The sequence below is a fragment of the Gadus morhua genome, chromosome 6, assembly GCF_902167405.1.
Source record: "Gadus morhua chromosome 6, gadMor3.0, whole genome shotgun sequence".
Lineage (NCBI taxonomy): Eukaryota > Metazoa > Chordata > Actinopteri > Gadiformes > Gadidae > Gadus > Gadus morhua.
The window spans coordinates 15,894,604-15,909,603 of record NC_044053.1 but is presented as its reverse complement, the minus strand read 5'-3'; the positions used below and the strand labels follow the sequence as shown (position 1 = coordinate 15,909,603).

Sequence of the window (15,000 nt, the reverse complement as noted above, 5' to 3'; positions counted from 1 at the left end):
TACTCTCCCCTCTAATTTTATCAGAGATCCAACAAATCAAGCCGTGACCTGCATCATATTGCGGAGGGTGCATGGAACATAAACAGGCCTTTTCTCCATTTAAATGCAATTGGACATCCTTGCGCTCATTTGCGGCGTAGATATCAAATCAGTCATGTCGGATTTGATATCTGAGGGCAGATAATTCATTTGCCTCCCCGCTGCTGGGTTATTTGGTTAGGATGAGCCGTGAGAAACACTGGCGCGATAAATGATGTTTTATGGGGTATGAGGGTGCAATCTACATGCAATCCTTTCTGTTCTGGAATAAATAGATCTGATATCTTTATTTATGTGAAAAATAAATTGCCTTCACGAATGAAGGATGAAGATAATGGTGAAATGAGGATAAGATATGATGTGGTTAGATTTAATATATACACTGTATAAACTATAATTTATCCTTTTATAGCATTAAAAAAAATTGAATTTATTTCTAGAGTTAATAACAAAATGAGATGAGATGCATAACCTCATGGAACGGCCTGGCTAGGTGCTGGCCTGTCTCTGATAAACAAATTAATATGATACACAGTATTTCCAAAACTTGTTTCCGTTATGTACATGTGTCTCTGCGGTGACCTTTGGTTCAGGATATATCCCCGGTAATGGTTTTATTTTGCGCCGCAAGTTGCTAGTTTAGCCTGCTTCGGCGGCTAATGATGCATGCTATTTTCTCAATTAGCCCCGCTACAGTAGCCCTGAACTATGATGCATCAACAACGATAACCAAATAGCACCCAAAGGTCACGTCCGTCTCCTACTTGTTCGACTGGGTCAACTGTGACCCCAATGTTTGTAAGCCTGTAAGCTTTACTGCTTGCGGTCAACGTGTCGGAACGGGCCATGCTATATCATCTTAATTCACTGTGAATGGAAAACAGAAAAAAAGAGAGCACATTTCAATCTGTACCCATTCTTTGCTATTACCGACCACTATTATTTTTCAGATTGGCTGATGACAACACATTTTGTGGGCTCGTTAGGAGCAATTATGAGAAACCACAATAATGACATGGCAATCAAGCTTCAATATTAGGGTATCAGGCTTAATGAGAGCTGGACAGCATAAGAAGCTGTTCAATGACTGTATTGGTAATGGGTTGAGACTGTCCTTCATAACACGGAAGGGGCATGTTTTTTGTATGGAGATGAGATTTATTCCATTTTAAACATAATACAACTTCTCCAAAAAATAAGTCAAGGTTATGTTATATGCTGACAATAATACAAAAGGGACGGTTATCGGGAGGGAGTTCACGATACGATGGTTGAGTTCTGATATGATAACTGCGATACGATTTCTACGTTTTCTTCTGCGATTTCATCTTTGGTGTGGTTTAACGTGTTGGTTCAACGTTGGGGTTCAGGTTTTGCAGATCAATCAGTGTCCATCATTGTTTAATATAAGTGGCTAAACAGAACAGAATAAAGCAGATACAAATTAACTATATGTAAATAGACTATAGCGCCCTCTGTAGGACGAGTACCATTCATATATTAAAACTAAGGTGACATTGATATTTCTGGGTTTTTCCCCACCCCAAATTTAGTCAACCTGATGATGTTTAGTACTGCGGAAGCGAAGAATCCCAATACGCACATGAATCGATTCCACCACCAACCCTATAATACAACGTCCCTCAGTCTGTCTGTCTGCCTGTCCACCAATCGGTCGGTCGGTCAGTATTTAATATTAAGTGAAATCTTCTGACAGTCCACTCCATCAGCCTTTCTCCCCTCAAGTCTTATGAATGTTCACCGCGGCCACGAGGACACAACGATATAAGGAAGCCTGACGTCAGGCGGCTTCATGGTGGATGACTTTAATATCCGTTTCCGTGGACACAGAAGACACACAATAGAATCACTCAATAGCCAATGAACGACGCCGCAGGCCACTAAACCAATACGGCGCGCGCTACAACCGAATGGATGTGCTTCATGGAAGTCCTGTCTGTCCTGATGTAATTTAATCCAACCCTCAGGACAGGCATCTCTCAACGGAGAAGGGAAAAAATAAAATAAAATATCACGACTGAGGTAGTGGATGAATTGTCTGACCTTTCACTAACCCCCATCTGGGCCACAAATCGTGAGACTTCGTCTTTTATTGCTTTTCTTTTTTTTTTACTCCTTATCTCATTTGGCCCGTTCGCCAATGCAAATAGGCTCCATAAGCCCAAGATAAACATACTTACTTGTAACCAGACAAATGACCGACCATCTGCTTGTTAAGAACCTTAAAAACGTAACGCCCTGTCTGTAAAGTCTGAAGGAACGAAAAAAACAAAGAAATGCGGTGATGGAAAACATTTATTCACCATGAGAACAACAGTTGTCTTGTTGTTTTGCGAGGATTTATTTCGGTCTCACCCGGGTGTCCTATGGTGAACTTGCGGAAGAGCAGAAAAAACAGGTGAAATTAATAAAAGATAGGAGGGCCTTGGCTGGCTGTCAAATTAACTGCTTCATAAAAGTGCTCTCAATTCAGAAAAACAGAGGATGGATGTGCGGACCCCGCGGCCCACTAGGGTCCCCGGTCCCTGCAGCAATCACCCAGACTCCTCACAGCGTTGGGGAGAGAGACAGACAGAGAGGGACACAGAGGAGGAAAGAGAAAGAAAGAGAGAGGGGGAGACACGGTCGGACACAGAGAGATGTATACCGCGACAAAGACGGAGACGAAGATCCGGTAGATACAGACAAACCGAGAGCGACGCGGACAGGAGGAGAGAGTAGCGGATAAGGAAAGAGAGACGGGATAGAGGTATAGGGAGTAGAATGGGGAAAGGGTGGACGACAGCACCGTAAACTACTACAGAGGGGGCCTTCTCGCAATGACAGCCTTAAGTAGGACAGCGCTAACTGCTAAAACTGATACGTCGGCACGGCTTGATTGATATCACGGTATTTGTGCGCGTCGACAAACACACAAACACACAGAAACACACACACACACACGGACCAATCACTCCCAGTCCTCAGGGCTCACATTCTGGGAGGATGTATTACTCCGCGTCAGGCTCTAACATTACTCCCATGATATCAAATGCCCCGCGCATGATCTGGAATGCTATCGATATGGCTCCGCATAACAGCCAAACGACCCCCCTGAGTGGGTATTGTGAGGGGACATCAGGACAAATGATGGCCGCTGACTCTGATTTCTACGCCTGGCAAACTCTATATATTTTTTCAGGGGCTGCTTTATCCTGCGTGCGTTCCACAGTAGGAGGAGGAAAGTCTTCGGCTGGGTTTGACCGCGCTACCTTGCTTTGATAAAAAGCTAATTTCCCAGGGGCGGCCGGCTTCAGACAGAGCCCCTGCCGGAACGCGTTCCTCTGGGCCGAGAGGCAGACAAGTTAACGTTGAGCGCAAAAACCTCTGGATGAGGTGATGTGTTTCACTGGAGACAGGGTGGCTGTCGTTATGACAGATGGAGTGTTGTATTGTTCTGCGCAGGGGTAAAGAGATCTACAACGTTATAAACCCTATCTCCGTTCGGACTTCCTCTCAGATTCCATTGCCATTTTAGGAAAGAACATTCCAGTGCGGAGGGGAGCGGTGTGAGGAGCTCGGCCCAAATGCCGCAACATTAAGGGGGCCGCGATAATCTCTCCAACACCCTTCATGGAGAAGAAATGTAAAAGCTGTGTTTTGATACCTTTAAGTATAAGCCTGCTGCTCTTATACTGTGTGTGGGTGTGTGTATGTGTGTGTGTGGTTAGGGTGTATGTGCATGTGTTTTGTTTTTATATGCATTCATGTGCGTTTGCAAGCCGACTTACAAATGCAGTAAGGCTCTCTACTTGGGCTGGGCTTAAAGAGGTGTTTTGTTACAGCCAAGTATACGTCTTCTGCCCCTGCAATGTGTGTGTGTGCATATGCATGTTTGTGCAGAGATAAATATGTGCGTGTGTGCATGTGTGTGTGTGTGTAGGCTTTGAACCATGTGTTTTGATGCATGTATGTCTGTGCTGCTGCGTGTACGCTTGTAACCGTGTGTACGTGTATGTGGACTGTGGTGTGTGTAGATGCATACACAAGTTTGTGGGTGGGTGTGTGTGTGTGTGTGTGTGCGTGTGTGTGTGTGTGTGTGTGTGTGTGTGTGTGTGTGTGTGTGTGTGTGTGTGTTTATGTGTGTGTGGTGTGTGTGTGTGTGTGTGTGTGTGTGTGTGTGTGTGTGTGTGTGTGTGTGTGTGTGTGTGTGTGATTGTCTGTTTGTGTATGTGATTGTCTGTTTGTGTATGTGTGTGTGTGTGTGTTTGTCTGCTTTTGTGTGTGTGTGTGTGTGTGTGTGTGTGTGTGTGTGTCTGTGTGTGGTTTGTGTCTGTGTGTGGTGTGTGTGTGTGCGTCTGTGTGTGGTGTGTGTGTGTGCGTGTGTGTGCGTGCGTTAATGCACGCGTGGGCACGTGCGTGTGTGTGTGTGACCTTGGACCGCGCGGGGCCTGACTCACAGATGTAGTAGTACTCTCTGCCCGGGCGGAACTCGAAGCCCAGGGAGAAGGGGGTGAAGAGCTGGAACTTCTCGGAGAACTTGAGCGGCCCGTTAGGGGAGTGCGGCCGGTTGCACTCCCAGCGCTTGAAGCCCTTGGCGGTGTGGTCGCACGTGCTGTAGCCGTCGTAGTTGACCATGTACAGGACGTAGCGCTCGGCCCGCTCCACCGGCACCGAGTCCTCGTAGTGGGGACAGTACACGTCCAGGTAGTCGTTGATGCAGACGTCGATGTGGTAGTCGCTGCGGTGGAACCTGCCAGGGGAGAGGGGACAAAGGGAACAGTGCGATTAGGTGACAGGCGAGGTGGCGGAATACGTTACGAAGACCAAACACGAATAATAAAGTTGTTTTTCTTTGGGTTACAGTCGGAGGTCTGTGGCGGACGTCAGGTCATGGGAAAGATGTATTTGAACCCCGAAACTACGACCATAAATGGGCACAGAGTGAGACAGCATGACATATTTCGACTTTTCATGAATTCCCCAGGAAATCTGATATTAGGGAGGGAAAAAGCAGATGCGGAGTGTCAGGAATGGAAATGTGAATTGATTCTTCGAGATTTTAATCGTGATACCGTATTATCAGTAATATTTGCAACATGGACATGATCATCAAAAAAAGGCCCTGAAGTGGATCATCTTGAAGAAAACGGGAAGTATTTTTCCGTTTCATTAGAAGAACATGTTTAAACACAGCTCTGAGAATGTCAACCCCCCCCACCACCATCACCCCGAATGGCTTTTACCATCACAGGCAATTTGTCTTAATGAGGGCTCAGTCGTACACACTTGATCCACATATGCAAAGAACAAGGGGTTCATCCACCTTACAACATTCACAACACAAAATAGCCCTGACTCAAGTGCAGGCCAGGTGACATATAAACTCTGTGGTGGTTTCGTACGTGTGGTACGTGGAAAGTGCATTGCCTTCGGATACAGCACTCAAGAAGCGACCGCATGTTTGATCCCCAAACATTCCTTACACACGTCGCATCTACTCGCTTCAACAAATGTCCGTCGGCCAGTCTATAAATCTGTCGTTTGGCAACACGTATTTACACTCCCTCGCGCTCACATTTAAACCAAACTGAAGGGGTCAAACTCTGAGAATACATTCTTTTTCAGTCACTCAGAAAACTGAGCGACTTCCAAGGGAAAAACAATTTAAGCAACGCCAACCATACTGAGATGCGGAGAAGCTCAAACTAAGTGCAAAGTGCTCATGAGTGGCAGTATATGAGATGGTCCAGACACATTTAATGAGAAAGGTAGAGTCTGGCTGTTTCTCGTGGTTGTGATGTGAGGTCCCGCATCGGTTGCACAACGGCCACACATTGCACGATTGAATGTGAATATTCAAATGAACGGCAAATGGCCGTCACATTGCCCATTCATTTCACATGTGCGGACACATATGCACATAGACAAGCATGCGTTAACAATAAAGGTTTAACTAACGTACAACAACATCTTGTGTTGAGACTAAATGCAAGTAGACAGACATAAAGCAAGTGGGACATGCCATGCACAAAGACACACGCAGAGACACACACATGCTCACACACACAAGCCCTACTTGTGTCCATTCAGTTGCCCATAGATCTCTCTCAGCTGAGGAATTTCCCTGCCTCCCTAAAATAGTGTAATTACTTGCCATGTGTTTCTCCCCTGTCTCCCTTGCTCCAGCTCTCTCTCTCTCTCTCTCTCTCTCTCTCTCTCTCTCTCTCTCTCTCTCTCTCTCTCTCTCTCTCTCTCTCTCTCTCTCTCCCTCTCTCTCTCTCCCTCTCTCCCTCTCTCTCTCTCTCTCTCTCTCTCTCTCTCTCTCTCTCTACCTCTCTCTCTCTACCTCTTTCTCTCGCTATCCTCCTCTCTCTACCTGTCTATGCCTATCGTTCTCTACCTCTCTCTACCTGTAGTGAGTGGCTGGCTGCACATTTTGAGACAGGTTGACTATGGCCCTGGGGTCACAGTGGGCCACGTTTGCAGAGTAAACATTTCACACCTGTAAACACTCACCCCAGGAACGCAACGCCTTCCATTTAGCTCAAAGCACACACACACACACACATTCTCTCTCTCTCTCCTTGTGTGTGTGTGTGTGTCTCTCTCTCTCTCTCCCCCTCTCTCCCCCTCTCTCTCTCTCTCTCTCTCTCTCTCTCTCTCTCTCTCTCTCTCTCTCTCTCTCTCTCTCTCTCTCTCTCTCTCTCTCTCTCTCCCACCCACAGACACACAAAAATATAGAGACAAATTTAACAGAGAGAAAATAACATTTGACATTGCGTTTGGACCAACACCCCGTAGCCCCCACCCAAACAAAGCACCCTGAATAAACAATATAATGGAATCAATTATTTATTCCTGAGGATTAATCTTGAGGATCGATTCATCAGTAGAAACAGAGCGTGCCATGTCTTTAGGCCCGAGCCACGTATTTATTTATTTCTCTCAATCTGTTATCCTGTATTTCATTCCATTTGTTGAAACATTCCTAGCTAACCCGAAGACGGATGCGCCATCTCTTCGAGTATGTTGATGTTCTCAGAAACACAATATTGAACTGCTGATATAGTTAATGCAAAGCCACATTTGGTGGAATCAAATCGTGATCAAATCACAAGGAAATATGAGTGAAATACCATCTAGTGGGTTTTCTTATATGTCATCTAATGGTTCCTGGCAGGGGTCAGATAATAAAAGTCACATTAAGTCAATTAGATGAAGAATGACCTCCTACAACAACATCTGTCCTCTGTCCAAGGTTCCCTTCTCTCCATATTTATCAGCACTCGCCTGTGTCTGTGTATGTGCGTGCGTTTGGGTTTTGATAGAGGAAGATAATCCTGTGTTTGTTAACATGTGGAAAATAAATACCCTAGCCTGTGTGTGTGTGTGTGTGTGTGTGTGTGTGTGTGTGTGTGTGTGTGTGTGTGTGTGTGTGTGTGTGTGTGTGTGTGTGTGTGTGTGTGTGTGTGTGTGTGTGTGTGTGTTTTTGTGTGTCTGTGTGTCTGTGTGTGCGCGTGTGTGTCTGTGTGTTTATCGCTAAGGCGTGGAGCAACTCATCTGTAACATCTCATTTAAAACATGTCAGCAAAGGTCCAGCCTCCTCCTCCCCCTCACTGCTTAAAAATGTCACTGACTTAATGGCCACATCCTTCCATTAACACACATACACTCACACACACACACACACACACACACACACACACACACACACACACACACACACACACACACACACACACACACACATACACATAAACACACACACAAAAACACACGTTCACACCCTTTACTGCTCCTATAAGCTCTAGTGTACGTATGTGTATGTGTGTATTTGTTTGTGTGTATGTGTGTATGAGTGTGTGTGTGTGTGTGTGTGTCTGTGTGTGTGTATGTGGGGGGGTTGTGTGTGTGTGTGTGTGTGTGTGTGTGGGGGGGGGGGGGGGGGGGGGGGTTGTGTGTCTGTGTGTGTGCATTTCAGCTGCCCTTCTCTGCCTGCCTGAGCAGTCAGAACAGTGGTTGGTGGTGCGGACTGCAAATGAACCAGAGGATGTTCGGGTGAGTGAGCACATAAAAAGGGGACAGGACCGGCATTTGTAGCACTATGGGGTACTATGGGTGTGTGTACACACACCCATAATGTGTGTGTACACACACCAACAGTACCCACCGTTATACATGCAACACACACACTCCTCTTTCACACCCATTGCACAAAGACATAAATAGTGCTGAATGGCACCCTATGAAGAGGACAAACCACACGGTATGAAGTCATAGTCCAAAACTATAACATCTATGCGCAACAATTTATTCCAGTACGGATTCATTTTTTTTGGAGGAAGAACATCGTGCTCTTGGTCAATGCGAAACACCAAGGACACTGGGCGGGTGGAGAGCGAGAGAGTGGAGACCGACTTGTTTGTAGCTCTTGCCTTCTGGAGCGACCGCCGGACTTAAATATAAACACTTTCTGCAGTTCAGCGGAAAAGCGGAAATGGTTCGTCAGCCCAGAGTGGACATGTATTCAAACATACATTAGGGCTCTGTGTGGTACAAACCCGCAACGGGAGGCAATTGAGCGGCGCAGGAATGTAAATCAAGTGGGGGCCGGACAGTGGCGTCTTTTCTAAGCATCATAAAGAGTGGAATAAGCAGTAAAGAGGGCCTGGCTGAGACACAGCGGAGAGAGAGAGTGAGTGAGGGAGAACGAGTTGGGGGAAGGGATAGATGAACGTTGGGGGTCGATAGAGACAGAGCAGCGGCTAAGATAACGCTGCCGTGAATACCAATTCATCTCGCACAAAGAGAATGTAAATTAATTCTCGCTTAGAGAAGGCAATTGTGTCTGTCTGTACATCGGCATTTGTGTGTGTGTGTGTGTGTGTGTGTGTGTGTGTGTGTGTGTGTGTGTGTGTGTGTGTGTGTGTGTGTGTGTGTGTGTGTGTGTGTGTGTGTGTGTGTGTGTGTGTGTGTGTGGGCATGCACGCGGATGTGTATGTGTGTGTGTGTGTGTGTCTTTATGTTCAGTCTCCTGGATAAAAGCTAAAGGCACGTTGCAAATAACAGGGTAAAAGCTGCGAGTTGTCCAGCCTTTGGTTTCTTCTATGAATGCATTTACCAATAACGCACAGATGTTTGCACATTTGAGGGCGGAGGTTGCGTGCCTTGGTGCAATCATGAACACATGCAATCATTATTTGTGCATATGTACGGTTGAGGCCATACACACTAACACACAGACACATGCACACACACACATGCATTCACACACACACTCACACCCACACACACACGTGGTATATCACATCAAGTATATGAGCGTGAGACTTTGCCCATTCGGGCTATCAGGCAGGCATGGGGAGTATGACAGCCATGGGCTGCTTGTAGTATATGGGGTAATTAAGGAGCAGAGCTGGATGGCAGGCTAATTGTCAAATGGTGATAATTGCACGTCTCTGTTATGCCACAGCTGTTCCCAGAGAACCGTGGGTCACAGCACTTAGGCAGGCACAGGATGGGTGGTGCGGGGACTACAAGAGAGGGTGCATGGTTCTGCGGTTGTGTGTGTGTGTGTGTGTGTGTGTGTGTGTGTGTGTGTGTGTGTGTGTGTGTGTGTGTGTGTGTGTGTGTGTGTGTGTGTGTGTGTGAGAGAGAGGGTGTGTGTTATGTGAATTATGAGTATATGCGGGAATGTAAAGAGGTTAGTGAGTGACTAACTGTGCATGTGCTTTTTAGTAAGTGAGAGTGTGTGAGTTATATTTCCTTTGATGTCATGTAAAGAAAGGGCCTTTGGTTATGTAAACAGGATTTCTATTAAAGTGTTGCATGATGATAATTGGCTAAAACCTTGCCAAGGGCATTTTTTTCCTGTCAAACTGCACAGGATAAAGGGTCTGGCTTGATTTGATGCGATCCGATCTGATTTATCCTGACTTTGTATTGACTTTTAAAGTAAACACAGCAACGAAGGGAAAAAAACGAATTTCAAATCTAGTTAAGATGTACAGCAAGAAACATAATTGTAAGCACCACAACTCTCTCACCCACGTGAACCCATGGACACAAACACACAGAAACACACACACAGAAACACACACATACACAACACAGACACACATACATGTTGCATACACACATACATACACGGACATAGTCACAAACAAAATGAGGGCTGAGAAGTGCTGCAGCAGTTAAGTGAATGTGGTGCCACTGCAGTGTGTGATTGGCTCATTTCCATTTCAATTACACAGCCCACTGACAGTGCTGCACACACACACACACACACACACACACACACACACACACACACACACACACACACACACACACACACACACACACACACACACACACACACACATAAATGCACACAAACACAAAACCAGGGTGAACCCCCCACACATTTAAAAAAAAAAAGCAGGCTGGCTAGTTTGGACGTATGCATTTTTATGTATTGTTGGTCACACACAAGCGAAAACACACACATGCATGCGCACACATGCGCACAGACCCACCTGCACACAAAAGTGTGTGCATGAAGACAGAAAGATTGATGAAAGCCTCAAGAAATGGACTCATTGTTAATCATCCAAGGTATGAGCATATGAGTCCACATATTACTGAGATCTTCAGTAAAATATTCAGCAATCAAAGTATTCAGACATGCTGTTACACTAATTAATATAAATGACAATACGATCATGATCATATGCCAATTACTACTAAAACATGACATGACCTTCAATCTAATATTTTTTATACTGAAACGGCATTGGTTACTTGCACATTGTCCATTTTTTATTTAACAACCAATCAAACTCACTGAATAAAAACTTTTACAATGGACTCTGAGAAGAATCAGTGTAAAAGTGCTATAAAATATATAGTTGTCACATTTCCAATCATATTTTTAGGTATCCATGGCTTCTATTTTTTATATTAACAGCATTGTACTGTCAGTATAATAGTATTATAAAATAACTGTGACAAAATTGCTTGTTTCAAAGGACCAGTCACATTGTGTCACCATAGCAACTCTGTATAGAATTTTGTATTTTCGTCTGGAGAACTTTTGTTGAATACTTGTTTTGTCACTCCCTCAACGTTTGCAAATGTCACTCAAAAACCACATAATCTTTCTAATACTAGGATCGCTTTGAATGCTATATAGTCAGGGAATGTACTTTCTTAATCAAATTAGACTAATCTACAAATAGGAAGTACAAAGAAACCTAGATCATTGTGCGTGTGCATGTGTGCGTACGTGTGTGTGTGTGTGTGTGTGTGTGTGTGTGTGTGTGTGTGTGTGTGTGTGTGTGTGTGTGTGTGTGTGTGTGTGTGTGTGTGTGTGTGTGTGTGTGTGTGTGTGTGTGTGTGTGTGTGCGTACAATGATTTAAATCCAGAGAGAAAACATTTCTCATGACAAATGGCAAATGATGAACTCTGGCTGAACTACGCAATAAGTACATCTTTATCATCTAACTGAAACACAAACGTGGACACAAACACTGCATACATTTTTGCACTAGTCTGGAAATGATGGCAACTCATTTTATAATTGTAGATGATTGGGTTGATGGAAAACCGAGAGAGAGAGAGAGAGAGAGAGAGCGAGAGGGAGGGCGAGGGAAGGAGCGAGAGAGAGAATGACAGAGAGAGAGAGCGTTTGAGAGAAAGAGGGGAGAGAGAGAGAGAGAGAGAGAGAGAGAGATGGGTAGGAGGTGGATGGTGTTGAGTGGAGTGGATAGATAATTGCGTGTGTTTACTCTGGAATGAAAATAAGAACAGCTAGAGATGAAGTGTGGGGAGAGAGTTACTAGTTTAAATCGCAGTGTGTTGTTTTCCCTTCTTTCTGATTCACATTCTTGTAATGTTCCCATGCCTTTAAAAGTCAAGGACTTTGAAACTATTACCATTGTAATGCAATTATACAATGAGTGATATGCATACATTATATCATTTTGCATACAAACATTGTGAATAGGAATTGTGTCAAAGAAGGGTGAAAACTCTACGAGGATGCTTTGGACTGAACCCGTGTTGCGTGTTGAGGCTGAAGGTAAGGGGGTTTCAACCCGTTGTATGAGTGGGGTGGATCAGAGGTGTCCTGTTAAAATTCACAGTGTCTCTTTGATAGATGAGTCTTCTCGACATAGTTCGGAGCCCGTGTCAGCGAACAATGCATTTCACATGCCGGTGTTCAAAGTGTATAGATGGCAGCGGAGGTCTCTAACCTCTGATACCTTGGTACCCAGCCAGACACCCCCAGAGACAAAGAGTGGCGAGAGATGAAGAGAGATAGATAGAGAGACAAAAAGACAAAGAGGGACGCAAGGGCCGGAGAGGCCAGAGGTAGACAAGCCTCTCCACCTAATAGAGAGAGAGAGAGAGAGAGAGAGAGAGAGAGAGAGAGAGAGAGAGAGAGAGAGAGAGAGAGAGAGAGAGAGAGAGAGAGAGAGAGAGAGCGTACGAGAGAATAGTGTAAGAGAGATCCAGACAGAAAGAGAGTCAGAGAGACACAGAGAGACAGATAGACACACAGACAGAGCAATAGAGACAGAGAGAAACAGAGAGTGAGAGGCAGAGACACAGAGAGAGAGATAGAGAGACATAGAGAGAGAGAGGAGACATGGACAGAGAGACATGGACAGGGAGAGAGCGGGAGAGAGATAGCTTGGTGAAGTCAGAGGAGGGGCATGTGAGACAGTCTCATCTGCTGTCTAGCCTGACAGCAACATTCCTCCCTGACTAACTGGCCTCTAGACTTACTGCTCCTTGGGGGGGCTCTCCCAGGAGGATCAGACCTATAGGATGTCCCGTATTACTGATGTCACCCCCTCGACATGAGCACACACGGAGGGTAAGGCTTGTATGAATGCAGGAACATGCGGATGGTAGACACCTTTACGGAATTCCCCCTCCCAAACAGACACGCACAGACACACACACACACACCACACACGTAGCCGCAGGCGTATCACAGTATCACATCTAGTGTTGCTGTAGCATCGCAGCAGGTGGCCGAGCAAGGATAATATATGGTGATAATATATGGCCCGGTCCAGAGGCCCAGTTGGACAGGCTTGTGCATTCCGTCATATCCCTCTGCTCTCCCCTTGCCTTCTATGTACTCTCTGCCACGAGGTCTCCACCCACACTGCATCTGTAGTCGGTGGGTAGATCTGTCTGTCTGAGAGCCTTTCGTTTAACTCTGGCTGACTGTCTGTCCGGACTCTCAGTCTGTCTGTCTGCACGTCAACCTGTCTGTCTGGACTCTGTCTGCCTGTCTACCTTTCTGTCTGCGTGAATGTCAACCTGTCTGTCTGTCTGTCTACCTGTTTACCTGTCTCTCTGGACTCTTAGTCTGTCTGGCTCTCTGTTTGTTTGTCTCCCTGCATTTCTATCAGTCTCTCTGTTTGTCTTCATGTCTACCTGTCTGACTCTCTCGAACTCTCTCTCTCCCTCGCCCTCCCTCCAATGAGTCAGGTATATACTGTCTCAACCTCGTCCTCTTTTCCCAACTCCCAAACACACACACACACACACACACACACACACACACACACACACACACACACACACTACCACCCTTGACAGTGCTGCTAACTATATTCATTTCTCATTCCCATTTATGTCTCCAAGACCTCGTTTTGCCCCGTGGGGGGAAAGAGTCAGTAAATCATAGGCGGTGACAGAAGAGTTCTTGTTCTAGGTTGGTAGCCGAGTGAGGGGGTTTGATGTATGGTTACCATTGTGAGCGTTTGATCTAGATTGTGTCAGCTTCTCGAAGATCAAGAGCAAAAACAAAAGTAACACAGGCACGTACTTCCTCTGAGCCCATTTACTTTTGAATCGAGCGAAGGAACAGTTCATATCATTGTTTTGGGATATTTGCATGTGTGTGCGCGCAAACGTGTATGGATTTGTGTGTTTGCGCGCGCGCACGTGTGTGTGTGTGTGTGTGTGTGTGTGTGTGTGTGTGTGTGTGTGTGTGTGTGTGTGTGTGTGTGTGTGTGTGTGTGTGTGCGTGCGTGCGTGCGTCTGTGTGTGTGTGTGTGTCTGTCTGTGCGGGCATCTGTGTGTAAAGGGATTGCTTTATGTCTTGTTGCCAAGGAAGTCAGCCAAAAATGCAACGTCCCCCGATATCCTGTCAACCCCAGGGCTTCCTCCTGAATCATCACTGCCCCGAAGACATTGCCATCCCACTGTAAATACTGTATGGCATCCTAACAAGGAGGGAGAACCACATAGTGATAGACACAGAGAGCAGGAGGAAGGCAGTCACACTATGCGCTATGACCTGGCCAGTGATGTCCTGACCAGGCAGATGTAAACTAACATTCCGGGCTAACTCTGACACATTATAGGAATGTTTGTAATGTGTACTGTCACTGTCAAATAAACAAATATAAATGTTTTTTAAATGAGTGTTTGAGTGGCACACATCAACAATACATCTTTGCCCTATGAAAGTGCACGCCCTTTGGTGTGTTTATGCATGCCGGTCTTGTGCACTGTCACACATTCTGTGTTAGTGCCAATTAATACGCCCACATCATTGGGTGGGTGGCAGGATTGCCATTTATCATAATTCATTGTTTTATGGTGACAAGCTATTTGGCATCAGCTACAGAGTCGAAACAATGAAACTGGCCCTGAGTCGTGTAAAACGTGGACCCCACAAAGTTATTAGAGATGGAGAGAGACAAAGACAAAGAAAAGGGGAGACACAGAGGGAGGAAGGAAACAGTAAGCTAACAAAGAATATAACTAACTCCCCACTGACTTCAAAACAACGGTATTTGTTTTACACGGCACAAATAAGATGGCAGAACACACACTTATGGGTCACGATGTTTAGCTGAGAATAGGAACAAGCTGTGAATGGCCTGCTGAGGGTTGGACAAACACCAACAGTACCCTCCTGGTAGAGCACTGTGTGTCCTTCCGTAATA

The 15,000-nt window shown here is 45.6% G+C and overlaps 1 protein-coding gene across 2 annotated transcripts in view; it reads right to left on the bottom strand.

Annotated features, from left to right (window-relative positions):
- efna5b (ephrin-A5b) overlaps nt 1-15,000 on the bottom strand; it is a 94,692-nt gene that overhangs the window by 11,957 nt on the left and 67,735 nt on the right. For both annotated transcript variants that reach the window (XM_030359123.1, XM_030359122.1), the window contains exon 2: nt 4,500-4,792. In XM_030359123.1, the coding sequence (XP_030214983.1) occupies nt 4,500-4,792 (293 nt within the window). The remainder of the gene's footprint in view (nt 1-4,499; nt 4,793-15,000) is intronic.